Source organism: Rhinatrema bivittatum, chromosome 1 (assembly GCF_901001135.1).
Source record: "Rhinatrema bivittatum chromosome 1, aRhiBiv1.1, whole genome shotgun sequence".
NCBI lineage: Eukaryota > Metazoa > Chordata > Amphibia > Gymnophiona > Rhinatrematidae > Rhinatrema > Rhinatrema bivittatum.
Genome location: NC_042615.1, coordinates 383,367,921 through 383,382,386, shown reverse-complemented (window position 1 = coordinate 383,382,386; position 14,466 = coordinate 383,367,921). Strand labels below are relative to the sequence as shown.

The window sequence follows — 14,466 nt, the reverse complement described above, 5'->3', positions numbered from 1 at the left end:
GCACCCATTTTTGGGGGTCGAGGGGGTTCCTGAGGATGCAGAATGTATATTTACATTTTGCCCCGTGATGGTCACATGTTCAGTGGGTCACGCATGTGAGAACCATCTGTCAGATGTGTCCCGGCCGAAAAAAGGTTGAGAACACTGCTCTAGGCTACTCCTCCACTTCATTTTAGTTAGCTAAAAGCAATTATCTATAGCAGTACTGCCTAAAAATATTCTGTTTGAATTGCTTTCAAGAGTTGTAAAAATTGAGACTAGATTCTAAAGTGCTAATGAAAGAAGCATAAAAAAATAGTGATTTGAACAGATTTTTTTTTCCACAATTTTATAATCCCAAATACTGTGAGCTTTAATTTCCTTGGGTTTTGAGACAATACCACCACCCGAACACACAATTTCCTTCAAATCTGCTACAGACTGGTTGTCCTCTTTTCTATTTCTAATAGGGGCTTCACTTTATGACCCGTCACCAACTCATTTGTGTCTTACTTCTGGGTCTAAGCCCTTAAGTTAAGACTTGCTGAACCCCTATAAAAAAAACTCTTTAGTCTTTCACTTGTACTCATGGAATCTCTCTCTCTAATTATAATTTATTACACCGCCTATCGCCAACAGCAGACTTCAAAAATTCTGTTGAGGTTTCTGGTTGTTGCCGTGCTGTTGCTTTTGTGATCGTTGAGCTCTTGCTCATCCCCTTGCTTGGGTTTCTTGCCTCTGAGTTTGGTAGGGAGGTACCCTGTAGGGATTGAATGGTTTTGTATTGATGTTTCTGATAGAAAGCCTTTTTATAAGTCGGGCTGAATCTCAGAGGAAGATTGTTCTTTCAACGTCGTAAGCAAATAGACCACCACACTTTTCTTCTTCAGTTGAGATACAGTCTCTCAATCTGTCCCCAAATTAATTATCTCCTTTGCAAGGGAGATCAGCCAGCTTTTCATGTATATCGTTGCAGACTGCACTTGCTTGAAGCCAAGCAACTCTGCAGGCTGCTATTGAAACTGCTGATGTCCTACCCGATGTATCAAAGGCCTCGTACACTGTACAAATGAGATGGCGTAATCCTTCCTACATGTCAACTATGGTTTGGTTCTGTAGTTGGCCTGTCTTCGAACCTTCTTTCAGTTTCGAAACTTGCAAGCATTCATACAAATATTGAGTGATATAAAATTGATGTTGCTGAATCTTGGAATTCAGCATTGCTGCTTGCATTTGTCTTGTGCCATTGATCATCCTGGGTCGTACATCATGTGCTGTTCTCTTTTGTGTGCTGTGCGCCGAGCTGTGTAATGCTTTGGGTTTTTTTCGGAATCACTGGCTCCTGTGAGACGGCTCTTGGCTTCGATGGCACCTTTGGGTCTTTTGGGGAGTTTTCCCCCCAAACCCCTACCTTCGGACTCTTTGTGGGGATTTCCCACTTGGCCCTAGCTTGTTCAGGTTGGTTCCAGCGACACCGCCCATTTTGCTGGAGTTTGCCTCTTTGGTTTTGGCGCCATTGAAGACTGAGTGGAGCGGTGTGACAGGGCATACAAGCCAATGACCTGATCTCCTTCAGTTTGGCAATTTACTCAGCTGGTTGACATTGGGCCCTCAGAGACATCCTGCCGCAGTCATGACAGGATGTCTGGTCATGGTCCAGCCCCAGGCAGCAATAGTTATGTCCACAAGTGATAGATATAACTTTGCCACATTGGCAATACTTAAAGCCTGGGGTTTCAGTGCTTTTTTGGGGTACACCAAGGTGTAAAAGAGAAAGAAAATTTGAGAAGAAGCATGAGAGCGCAGAATCCATGTCCGTGAGCTGCCCGGGAAGAAACAGAACTGAGCAAGTCGGGTAATCGCATGGGAACGCTCGTGCAGAGCAAAACTCTGTATCTGTGGAGAGAGTTTTCTGCCTCGGGCCACCAGGTGGTTTTCCCAGATAGCATGGCTAATTCAGCCTGCTTACTGACAGGAAAATAGATGCATTCTCTCCTTCTGGTGGATAGTCAGCTTCCCCAAGAAACAGCACCAGAAATCTTTTAAAATTATCCAAAGAATCCTCAGATTTCAACAGATTATTCTCTTCCACAACCACCTTTTCCTCTGCTCTGAGCCTCTTCTTACTTATAGTCCCTGAGCTAGAGAGACCCAGAAGAGAGAGAGTGGAGCCATGGACTAAACTCTGAGCCATCAAGAAGGCTTGCTGCAAACACTTTACAAATTATTTTGAAAGTGTAACCCACACTTGAGAAACAGCAGAAGTCTAATATGGGAGAAACAGGAGTTCCTTTAAAGGCCACTGCCAAATGGGCATCCATAGAAGATCCTAACCCACGATGTTAAATGAAGGACCTAGCTCCTCTGCTCTACCACATAGCCATAAGATGGCTGCCAATCCCAAATCCTAGAAAACAGCCCAAGCAAGTACTCTGCTGCCTTGCCTGCTGCGCTAGAAGAGGCTAATTCACCTTCCTACAGATCTCCTTCTGCATCCTGACAGGCACAGGCAGCTTAGAAGACCCCCTTCACAAGCAGTCTTGTGAATTCCCACAGCTCTGAAAGAGCATGGGCTTCTTTCCCACACTCTGCTACAACAGCCATTATGGCCTCCTCCCTTGCTCAAACTGGCCCTGTAGCCCTGCCTTGTTCAAAAACTAAGAACCGCAGTCTCCTACTGCTTTACTCACTGGAAACCTCCCTGAATCCAAGGTCTCTGGTCTGCCGTCACTTGTAAGCTTAGGTACTTAGATCCTCCACTTTATTTATTTATTTTAAACTTTATCCAACAGAGCAGTAACAGGAAGAAAAAGAGCAGGATAATCAATAGCCTGCAGCAGGGGAAGCAAGAAGGAGGGGGGATAAAAAGAAAGAAGGGGAGAACCAAAGAGTCCTAAATCCAGAAGCCCCCACCTTCCCAGACACTGTTCAACCGAGGGAGGGAGCCCTACTTTCACTTCAAGAGCTGCATCTTTGGACCTTTAATTTAATTTGTCTGAGCACTCCTGGGCATTGCTCAGCTGAGGGAGAGACTCTTTTACCTCAGGAGCTGCCCCCCTAAGCAATTCATTTTCAGCCTACCAGGCCTCAGTCCTCAGCACAAGATGCAGTCCTATACCATCTGCTGAAGACAGAACACTCAAACATATTGAAATCCCTCCAACAAGTGGTTCTAATATACAGTGGACTTTATCAAAAGATAAGTAAAGGATAGCTTCAATATTAAGAATCCTATATTATAGAATGACTGATGATTATGAAGCCCTAGCACCATATCAGGGTTCATTTAAAATAAGCCTGAACTGCTATATGATGGTCACGCTACAACTTAACAATAAGGTTTGGTTTATGTTCTTATAATAGCAGCAAGATTTCAATATTTTTTATTTTTCTGAGTTTCATGCTATTTGGGTTTTTTGATTATTGTAGACAGAATACGGCAGGCCAAGGTCAGGACAGATGCATATAGGAGTGACGTCAGCAAACCCATTTGTCTCTGTCTCCATCTGCTGGTTGGGGTGCACAGCCTACTTGTCTGGACTGGTCTGACTGGATGAAGAGGAAATCTTATCCAATATCATGGCATCTCAGCATGATGGCTATTTTTTCTCTTAGTAGGAAGTAAGTCAATCTCTTCAATGGATTTAAAACTTTTCTTCATCAATTACTGCTAAAATTCACTCTTCCTATGCCTGACAGTTATGTGTGCCTTCACCAGCAATAAGCACTGTGACAGTCACCCTATGAGAGTTTACAGCTGGCTTTCGTATAAGCACATAAGATAACACAAAATAATTTTTAAAACGCTGAGATCCAAAAGGAGGATAATTTTTTTTTATTACCCTAAAACAACTTGTCATTTTCATTTCTAGGCTTCAGGGTGTGCTGGGAGGGGGGATTCCACAGCATTAGACTGCCTTGTCACTTTCCTAGGTAGCCAGCTCCACCTGCCAATTCCAAGTGTTGTGAAATGTAGATGAAGAGCAGGGACTAAAAAGAAATGTCCCTGCTCAGAGGCCTAAACTAAAGGAGATGAAAAATAAAGCAAAATACATAGAGAAAAAAAGTTCCTGGAAAGACTTTGGAAGGATACTCACAGATGTCTCAGACTATCAAAACATGGAAAAAATAATCTCAGTGTTTAAACTCAGCTCTTATTTAGAAGCTGTGTAGAAAACAATCTTATAATTCAAGTAACGATCAAAATTCAGACATTATACCTGTAGTTAAAGAAAACATGTCCTAATATTAAACAAGTTTGTGTCCCTAAAGTTATCTTCTTTCACATAAACACAAGCAAAACATTTTTTAATACAAAGCAATCATTGACAAATTAAAGAACATGGGCTATATCCACTATACCAGCTTCATCCACTTCAGAGAGAAAGTTTGTGTATGGCAAGTAGAGATGTGAATCGGAACCAGAATCGGTTCGGATTTCAGTTCCGATTCACATCTCTAATGGCAAGAATACTTAAGCAGCCAGACAAGGAGTAAGCTGATAGAACAAGTCACGCAAGAAGCATCCATGCAGCCCTGACTCAAGGTTTCCAAATATCCTCCATGCCAAGAAGTAAATATAGTTGTGATGGCAGAAAAAGTCCATCTGCTCCATCCAGTCTGCCCAGCAATCTTCTTATGGTAGCAACTGCCGCAACGTGCAGGTTACTCCCAAGCCTTACGTTAAGGATAGTAAAATTAACATTTAAAAGCAAGAAACTGCAAACCCATAACAAAATTACTACTTGCAACATTTTTACAGGGTGATCGACCCTCTTGATAAATTAAAACAATGCTGTATGAGCATGCTTTGCTTTTGGACTTTGCCATAGGAGCAGTCCTGCTCTTTTTCCCTAATGTCTGTGAATCAGTACCGTGGACCATATAAGTCAGGGCCCAGCATTGGCTGTCGTCTGAATCCAATTCACCCTTTTTTTTTCTCCCTCTCCCCCCCCCAAAGTGATTTTGCAGTTCCATCAAGGCTAAATTTCTTAAGGGTAGTAATCCCCATCCCTCACCTTGATGCTGAGCTTCTGTTTGTGATGATCGTGTGACATAATTAATATAAAATTCAGCAGCTTTGTTTAGATACTTGTATAGCAAACTTGCAGGCAGCCGGACATCTGGATTGTTAATTATTAAAGGAAGAACGTCACAAACTGAAAAATAAAAAGACAAACCAAATTAGGCTTTGTATTTATACTGGCAATAACAAATTCATACCTGCAATCCCCTTAAATAAGCAATGCAGTAATACTAGGCCAACTCGGATAATTCAGTTGGCAATTAAACTCATCAATAGTATCATTTTTCATCCCTATTTCTATCTAATCACTGAGGAGATATTAGTTTTTAGCCTTCTTGAAAGCTTCTCCTGTTTTCCTCCCACCAATCTGAACTTTACACCTGAGTGCTGCTTCTTATTTATACAGACATAACATGCTGAAAAATATAAAGTACAAATTACAGCACTGACAGCTAAACAGGAAAAGAAATTTAGAAACAGACTATGATGGCAGACAAGGTCCTTAAGGACCATGTAAGCCTGCCCAATTTCATTCCTGGTGCAGTGTCATAGACCCCTGATTTCTATTTTTCCCCTCACTTCTTCATAATCAGGAATCCTTTATGCTTGTCTCATGCTTTACTGAATTCTGTTTCCACCACCTTCCATGAATCCACCACCTTTTCCATGAAGAAATCTTCATTTGTTTAAGTAATATAAAAGTTAAAAAAATTCAGGATAATTTTCCTTTTAAGTGGACAGTAGTCTATGGGTATACTGTCATTCAAAACTGACGTCAGCCAATCAGTGTTCACTTCTGGTCTAAGCCCTGCCTACTCCCATAGAAGGGAATGGGTATAGTCCTACCCATGCCCCACTCATCCCACCCCTGGCCACACCCCACCCCTAACTCTACCCCCTAACCCCATCCATGCTCCTCACACCCCCTGGAAGTGAATGGAGTGGCCCCTCCCACACCACACCCCAAACCAAACCTTGCTCTGTCATTACTGGTATGACATCAGCAGAAGTCCAACCCTCAGTACCCTCCCATAAATACATCCTCGAAAACATCAAAAAAGGCCCTGTCGCTTTTTAATGACGAAAGAATTAATGGACACTGGCCGGTTTTGATTATCTCACCGGAAATACAACCCAAACCCATTCCACACCTAAAAATGTGCCCCCTAGATCATCATCATCAGAAATGTCTCTGTCACTTTTAATGACAGAGCCAGAAGCAGGTTTTTTCTAGCCTGTTTTAAAAAAAAGTTACTAGGTATGACGTGGCAGGAAACTATCTCCTTCTGTACACAGTGACAGGGAAAATCTCCCCCTTCCCTCCTCCTGTCACTGTAGATATGCATGCCCAATGGCCCCTATTCTTGCAGAGTGAAATGTGAGCAGAGCCTTTGCAGTATACTAAAAGGATAATTAATAGGATGTTGGCTCTTGGGGGACTGCAAAGGTGAGTAAAACAAGGATTTAGTTTTCTTTTAAAAAAGAGACCTCTGTTTACAGCCAGAGAAACAAACCATGCACAAACAGCTATTAGGCAAAATTTATTATAATCCTGGCACTGTAGGAAGTTTTGGTGGAATAAATCATCTTTTTCAGGCTGCTAAGGCACGGAATGAAACAGTGAGCAGAAAACAAGTAACTGAATGGCTTACAGATCAAGATGCTTATTTGTTACACAGACTTGCTAGGACACAGAAGGTTGTATGGGGTTGCTATGATGGGCTGCATGCAATGTAATTTGCATGGGCATGCCTAGACTTGTACAACCGGATGTAGAAGCAAGCACATGACAGAGGTCACGTGAGAACAATCTCCAGATTGAAAAACAGTGGCTAGTCATGAAAAGCTTTAGCTTTGTGATCCTAAAAATAAAATAATGGATTTGTATGAGACGCCTAAACAGTTGGAAATGGAAAGCAAGCAACAACCATAACTAAAGAGGGACCGTAAGCGACGAGTATTTCTGAAGGATGCTGAAACAGAAGTCGATACCCCTGTGCACAAATCAGTTGTGAACGATTGCAGGAAGAGGAATGCAGATGAAATGACAAGAGGCAGAATTCGAGGAACTTCTGTTGGGACAAAAGATTTCTGATTCGCAGGATCCAGCCTTTGTTAATGAAAATGCTATGGACTTTACAGATATAGAGCTGCACCAAGTCACATTAAATGCTGAAGCAGATTATTTGCTGGAAACCTTTTGAGGGTTTAAAGGTAAGAAAATTTCTCTCATTGTGATTAAGCACTTTAGGGGTTGAGAGATTGCTATAATAGGGACCTTGTTTAGAAAAGGCTTTTAATTTAATGTTGACATTGTTTCATAGAAAAATGAAGGATCTTCACAAACAGAAGAATATGGGGACACACCAGATATCAACATGACCTGTTTCTGCTCTTTTTGCCCAAACACCAAGGAAACCATCAGACTCAAAAGGTAATCAAAAAAAGATCCAAGCCTGAAGATGTGCACGATTTCAGCTGGTGAGAGAGTGTACAGGATTTCCAAAACCCCTGCTGGTACATGGTCTTTTTCGAAAAAGAACACTTAGATCAATCATAAAGATGGCCGTGTACAGCATTCTTACAAAATGTGTGGCAGGTGTTCATCATGATGACTGCTATGGTCGTATTATAGATGATCCAAGCCAGAAAAAAATCACAACTGTGTCCAGTGGAATGCCTTCGACATCCAAGAATAATTAAGGTTCTTTGGTGTTTGTGCCTAGAACATGTTTTGAATCTTACTTTATTAGCAGCATATAAAAGAGGTGTGTTAAGTCTAAACAATGATGATTTGAATCTGATCATTTACCTTATACATAGTGTGAAAAGTGCTCCAAATCCTGTAGAAAAACTAAACAGTATGCTTAGACCTACATATGAGATTTTAATGATGAAATATATACATGCCATCACATCGGGGAGAAAGCACCAGTCCTTTTTTAAAAATGTATGATAATAAAACAGATGTGTGCTAGCAATATTTATCTGTTTGTACTGAACATGAAATACCTTGTGAAGAGGAAAAAAGTGTATATTGATTAGAGATGTGAATCGGAACCGGTTCGGATTCCGGTTCCGATTCACGTGGGCTTTTTCCAATAGGGACCGATCACGGTTTTGTTTATTGGCTGCGTCCGAGCCGATAAACAAAAAACCCACCCCGACCCTTTAAAACTAACCCCTTAGCTTCCCCCATCCTCCCGACGCCCCCAAAAACCTTTTACAGGTACCTGGTGGTCCAGTGGGGGTCCCTGGAGCGATCTCCCGCTCCGGGCCGTCCTCCCGCTCCCGGGACGTCGGCTGCCACTAATCACAATGGCGCCGATGGCCCTTTGCCCTTACCATGTGACAGGGTATCTGTGCCATTGGCCAGACCCTGTCACATGGTAGGAGCACTGGATGGCCGGTACCATCTTGTGCTCCTACCATGTGACAGGGGCTGACCAATGGCACCGGTAGCCCCTGTGACATAGTAAGGGCAAAGGCTATCGGCGCCATTTTGAATACTGGCAGCAGACGGTCCGAGTGCAGGAGGTTGCTCCCGGACCCCCGCTGGACTTTTGGCAAATCTTGTGGGGGTCAGGAGGGTCCCCCAAGGCTTGCCAAAAGCCCCTGGTGGTTCAGCAGGGGTCCGGGAGCGATCTCCTGCACTCGGGCCATTGGCTGCCAGTAATCAAAATGGCGCAGATAGCCTTTGCCCTTACTATGTCACAGGGGCTACCGGTGCCATTGGTAGCCCCTGTCACATGGTAGGAGCACAAGATGGTGCCGGCCATCCAGTGCTCCTACCATGTGACAGGGTCCGGCCAATGGCACGGATACCCTGTCACATAAGGGCAAAGGGCCATCGGCGCCATTTTGATTAGTGGCAGCGGACGGCCCAGAGTGGGAGATCGCTCCAGGGACCCCCACTGGACCACCAGGTACCTGTAAAACGTTTTTGGGAGCGTCTGGATTATTTTTGTGTGCAGTTTTTCCCGTCCTCCCCCAAAACGATAAGAGAACCCCCACGATCAATATCGTGGGGTTTTCCTATCGTTTTGGAGGACTCCCGATTTCTGACGATATTTTCAATCGTCTGAAGCCCAATTCACATCTCTAATATTGATATTTAATAAAATTTTGCCATGTATATTTATTTATTTATTTAAGGCTTTTATATACCGACTTTCTTGATACAGATCAAATCAACTCGGTTTACATTGAACAAAGTAGAACTATAACCAACCATATAACAAGTGACAATTTGAAGGAGCATGAAAGTTACATTCTAACAAGGTAGCCTTAACTAGGAGAAGGAAAAAAAAGAGGGGGAGAACGAAGATAGATTATAAATTAATTATATAAATTAATTAATAAAGAAACATAAAAACAAACAAATATATATCTGAATTAACAAATGTGTCAAGTATGATTTAACAATCTATGGAAGGTTTTGGGGGCTACAAAGGGGGCAACCACACACACTCAAAGCATGCACACCAAGTATTGCTTTTGGCTTTATTAAGTCTTATAGATAACAATGCACAGACTGTAAAAATGAGTGATACAGCAACCATTAACTAAGGAATGGACATTGCAATAACCTAGGTGGGGGAAGCTGACTGACTCAAGATCTGTAAATGGTTAATCAGGGTATGACGATATATAATATACAGTCTTTGGTGGAAAACAAGGGAGCATGGTTGATAAGCCATTCAAGAGAAAGAAAGACTTTCACCATAAGGGTGGGGCTGCTGTAGACATCACAGTTGCTCAACACATGTTGTGCCAGCGGCACAGATGGTCCTGATAGAAGGCATGGTGTTCATCGGTGCGGCTTCAAGGTTCATCGATGCCAATGCCGAAGGCTCAGTCTTCTTCGGCGCAAAGAGCTGCTCTATCTTGTTGAGCTGAAGTAGACGTCCCTTCACGGTCATCTGGGAGCATAAGTGGCAACCTCAGATGTCATGCAATGCCCCCAGGCAGAGGACACATATCTCGTGAGGGTCCATAATGGACATGGTCCTCAGTCACCGGGAGCATCGCTGAAAGTCATACTTGGCCATGACGGGACAAAACGAAAGGGCTGCAAAATCAAAATTGATGGCTGTGGACATCGTTGGCTGACTGGCACCACCGCCATGGGGGAATTGACTGCAAAAGGAAACTTACCAGAAACATCAAAATCCCTGACTAGGAGCACTATGGGGAAACACAGAGAGGGACCTGGTGTCGCAAACCACGAGTAAAAAACACAAAACACAGGAAAAAAAAAAAGTTTTCCTTAAGGCCAAAAAACAGCCAAAGTGAGCTCACTCTCACTGCAATGTTTACACTCTGCAAAGAGAGAGACTGGACACGTGGCATAGGGCATGCTCAGTGTGCCTAGTCAAAGTTTTAGAAACTTTGACATAAGTTTTCCGCATCAGGGCTCCACCTATGATGTCACCTATGTGTGAGGACTACCATCCTGCTTGTCCTCGGAGAAAATGTAAAATATTGATAGGACAGGCTAAGAGAAAATTTGAAATGAAGTTGGCTGTAAAGGCAAAAACTCATAATAAAAACCTTAAATATATCCGGAGTAAGAAATGTGCAAGGGAGTCGGGTAGGACCATTAGTTGATAGAGAGGTTAAAAGGGCTCTTAGGGAAGATAAGGCCATCATGGAAAGACTAAATTAATTCTTTACTTCAGTGTTTACTAAGAAGGATGTTGCAGAGATACTGGTTCTGGAGACAGTTTTAAGGGTGATGAATCAGATGAAATGAACAAAATCATGGTGAACCTAGAAGATGTAGTAGGCCAGTGACAAATTAAAGCTTAGGAAATCACTTGGACCAGATGGTATACACCTCAGGGTTCTAAAGATCTAAAATATGAAATTTCAGGTCTATTAGTAAAAATATGTAACCTATCATTAAAATCATCCATGTTACCTGAAGACCGGAAGGTGACCAATGTAACCCTGGTGTCTAAAAAGGGTTTGAGGGGTGATCCAGGAAACTATACACCAGTGAGCCTGACGTCAGTGCCAGGAAAAATAGTGGGAACAATTCTAAAGAATAAAATCACAAAGCATATAGAAAGACATGGTTTAATGTAACAAAGTCAGTAAGGAAGTCTTGCCTCACAAATCAGCTACATTTTCATTTGAAGCGGTTGATATATAGATAAAGGTGAACCAATAGATGATGTGTATTTAGATTTTCAGAAGGCATTTGACAAAGTTCTTCACACAGAGGCTTCTAAGAAAACTAAAAAGTCAAGGGATAGGAGGCAATGTCCTTTCATGGACTGCAAACTGGTTAAAAGACAGGAAAAAAAAAAAAAAAAAAAAAAAGAGTAGGATTAAATGGTCAATTCTCTCAGTGGAAAAAAGTAAACAGTTGAGTGCCTCAGGGATCTGTACTTGGATAGATGTTTTCAATATATTTATAAATGATCTGGAAAGGGATTCAGACAAGTGAGGTGATCAAATCTGTAGATGACAAACCTATTCAGAGTAGTTAAATCACATGTGGATTGTGATAAATTGCAGGAGGACCTTGCGAGACTGGAAGATTGGGCATTCAAATAGCAGATTAAATTTAAATGTGGACAATGTTAAGTTCCATAATAGGAGATATCACCCAGGAAAATGATCGAGGCATCATAGTGGATAATACATTGAAATAGTTGGCCCAATGTGCTGAGGAAGAGAATGGTAAATAAAATAGAGAATGTCATAATGCCTCTATCGCTCCAGGATGAGACTGCACTTGAGTGCCGTGTGCAATTTTGGTTGCTGCATCTCAAAAAAAAAAAAAAAAAGATATAGTTGCACTGGAGAAGGTATAGAGAAGGGTGACAAAAATGATAAAGGAGTGGAACAGCTCCTCTATGAGGAAAGGCTAAAGATGTTAGAGCTGTTCAGCTTGGAGAATAGATGGCTGAGGGCAGGTATGATAGAGATCTATAAAATCATGGGAGGACTAGGATAGGTAAATGTGAATCTGTTACTCACTCTTTCAGATAATAGAACGACTATGGGGCACTCCATGAAGTTAGCAAGTAGCACAACTTTTTTAAAACAAAATCAAAGAAAATTTTCACTCAACGTACAATTAAGCTGTGGAATTCACTGCCAGAGGATGTTGTTAAGGAAGTTATTGCAACCAGATTTAAATTTTGGATAATTTCTTGGAGGAGAAGTCCATAAAATGAAAATGTATTTCTTACCTGCTAATTTTCGCTCCTGTAGTATCACGGATCAGTCCAGACTCCTGGGTTTTGCCTCCCATCCAGCAGATGGAAACAGAGAAATTTTGACCGACTCTGCCACTTTACACGAAGTGCCACCTGCAGTCCGTCGGTATTGAACTGTACCCAAGCCAAATGCAAAACTCCTAAAAACCAATTTGAACCATTTTATAAAACCAAAACGTAGCCTGCATCAAACCCTGTGTAGCACTAACAATAACTTGAGCCATTCTTCAGAGCAAAACAAGTGATCGAGTGGACTCTTCAGAGAAAAAGTAACTGAGCAGACTCTCCAATTCCCCCTTCCCAAACTGGGCGGGACTCTGGACTGATCTGTGGTACTACAGGAACAAAAATTAGCAGGTAAGAACCATTTTTCCTTTCTCTGTACGTACCTGGATCAGTCCAGATTCCTGGGATGTACCAAAGCTTCCCTACAGTGGGTGGGACCGCAAACTTCCCGCTCGGAGCGCACTTTCACCAAACCCTCCAGGCTCTGGAACTTGGACATCCAAACGGTAATGCCTGGCAAAAGTGTGCAAAGACTTCCAAGTAGCCACCCTACAGATTTCTTGCGGTGAGACTTGCTGGCACTTGGCCCAGGCGGCCACTTGTGATCAGGTAGAATGCGCCTAAAGACCGGGTGGCACCGGATGACCCTGAGCAATGTATGCTGAGTTAATGACCTTCTTCAACCACCACACAATAGTGGCCCTGAGGCTTTATGCCCCCTCCTAGGGCCACTCCACAGCACGAAAAGATGATCAGACAAGCGGAAATTGTTCGTCACTTCTAAGTAACGCAACAGAGCCCGCCTCACATCTAACTTCCGCAAATCTTTATTCTGAGGTGTGGAATGGTCTAAGTCTGGAAAAGATGGCAGCTCCACTGAATGATTTAAATGAAAAGATTATATCACTTTAGGCAGACAGGAGGGAACCATTCTCAAGGACACTCCCGTATCAGTAATTCGCAAGAAGGACTCCCTGCAGGATATGGCCTGAAGCTCCAACACCCACCTGGCAGAAGATATCGCCACCAGGAAGATCACCTTCAAAGTAAGATCCTTCAACGTCACCCACTTTAAGGGCTCAAATGGATACATACATATAGCTTTCAGGATGACATTAAGGCTCCAGGAAGGACATAGATTCTGAACCGGCGGACGCAAGTGTTTTGCTCCCCGAAGAAAATGTATTACATCCGGATGTGCCGATAAGCCAACTCCTCGCACTTTGCCACAAAAACAACCTAGGGCCACCACCTGCACTTCTCAGGGATTTAAAGGATAAACCCTTAACAAGTGAAGAGTAGCGATCACCCCATCCAAATAACCTTTATTCCACAAACGCTCCCACTCAAAAGCGATCTGCCTGATCGAAACAAATGGAGCCTTGATGTAAGAGATTCAGCAGGTGCCTCAACCGCAGGGGGCCGTCCACCGCTAAGTTGATCGGATCTGTGAACCACAGATATCTCAGCCTCTCCAGAGACACGAGAACCACCTCGCCTGGGTGGATTTCTATGCGGTGCATGATCTTACCTATTAATGGCCATGGCAGGAACACATACAGGAGAACATGGAACGGCCAGGGAAGAACTAAGGCATCCACCCCCCTCTGTGCCCATCTCCCTCCATCTGCTGAAGAACCAAGGAGCCTTGCATTGCAAAAGTTCGCCATCAGGTCCACAGGAGACAAATGAGATGAAAACGCTTTGACCAACAGTTCCCACTCCCCAGGATCCAGCTGATGACGGCTCAGAATTGTCTGCGCCTGCGAAGTGGGATGCTGCTACTCTCTCCAGATGCAACTCGGCCAAGTGAGCAATTCCCGTGCTTCTTGGGCCACAGCTCGGCTCTTGGTCCCGCCTTGACAATTGATGTAAGCCATAGTCATTGTGTTGTCCGATAACACCCTCACTGGCCTTCCTCTGACCATGGGTAAGAGCCTGCAGAGCCAGCTGTACTGCTCTGGTCTCCAACCAATTGATCGATCATAATGCCTCCGCCGGAGACCATCAGCCCTGCACTGATCTCTCCTGACAGACCGCTCCCCAACCGGAGAGACTGGCAAATGTGGTAACAATTGTCCAAGACGGAATATCCAGTCTACTCCCCTCCGCAATTTGTCCAGATGAAGCCACCATGTAGACTGGTCCTCGCCAACTCCGTGAGGGGAAGAGGCAGTTGAAAACGATCAGACATTGGATCCCACTGGAACAGTAAAGTGGACT

General features: G+C 43.2%; 1 protein-coding gene across 4 annotated transcripts in view; it reads right to left on the bottom strand.

Moving 5' to 3' along the window:
- Positions 1-14,466, bottom strand: part of INTS10 (integrator complex subunit 10) — a 182,156-nt gene that overhangs the window by 133,138 nt on the left and 34,552 nt on the right. For all 4 annotated transcript variants that reach the window (XM_029601117.1, XM_029601131.1, XM_029601123.1 and 1 more), the window contains exon 6: positions 4,998-5,138. In XM_029601117.1, coding sequence (XP_029456977.1) covers positions 4,998-5,138 — 141 coding nt within the window. The remainder of the gene's footprint in view (positions 1-4,997; positions 5,139-14,466) is intronic.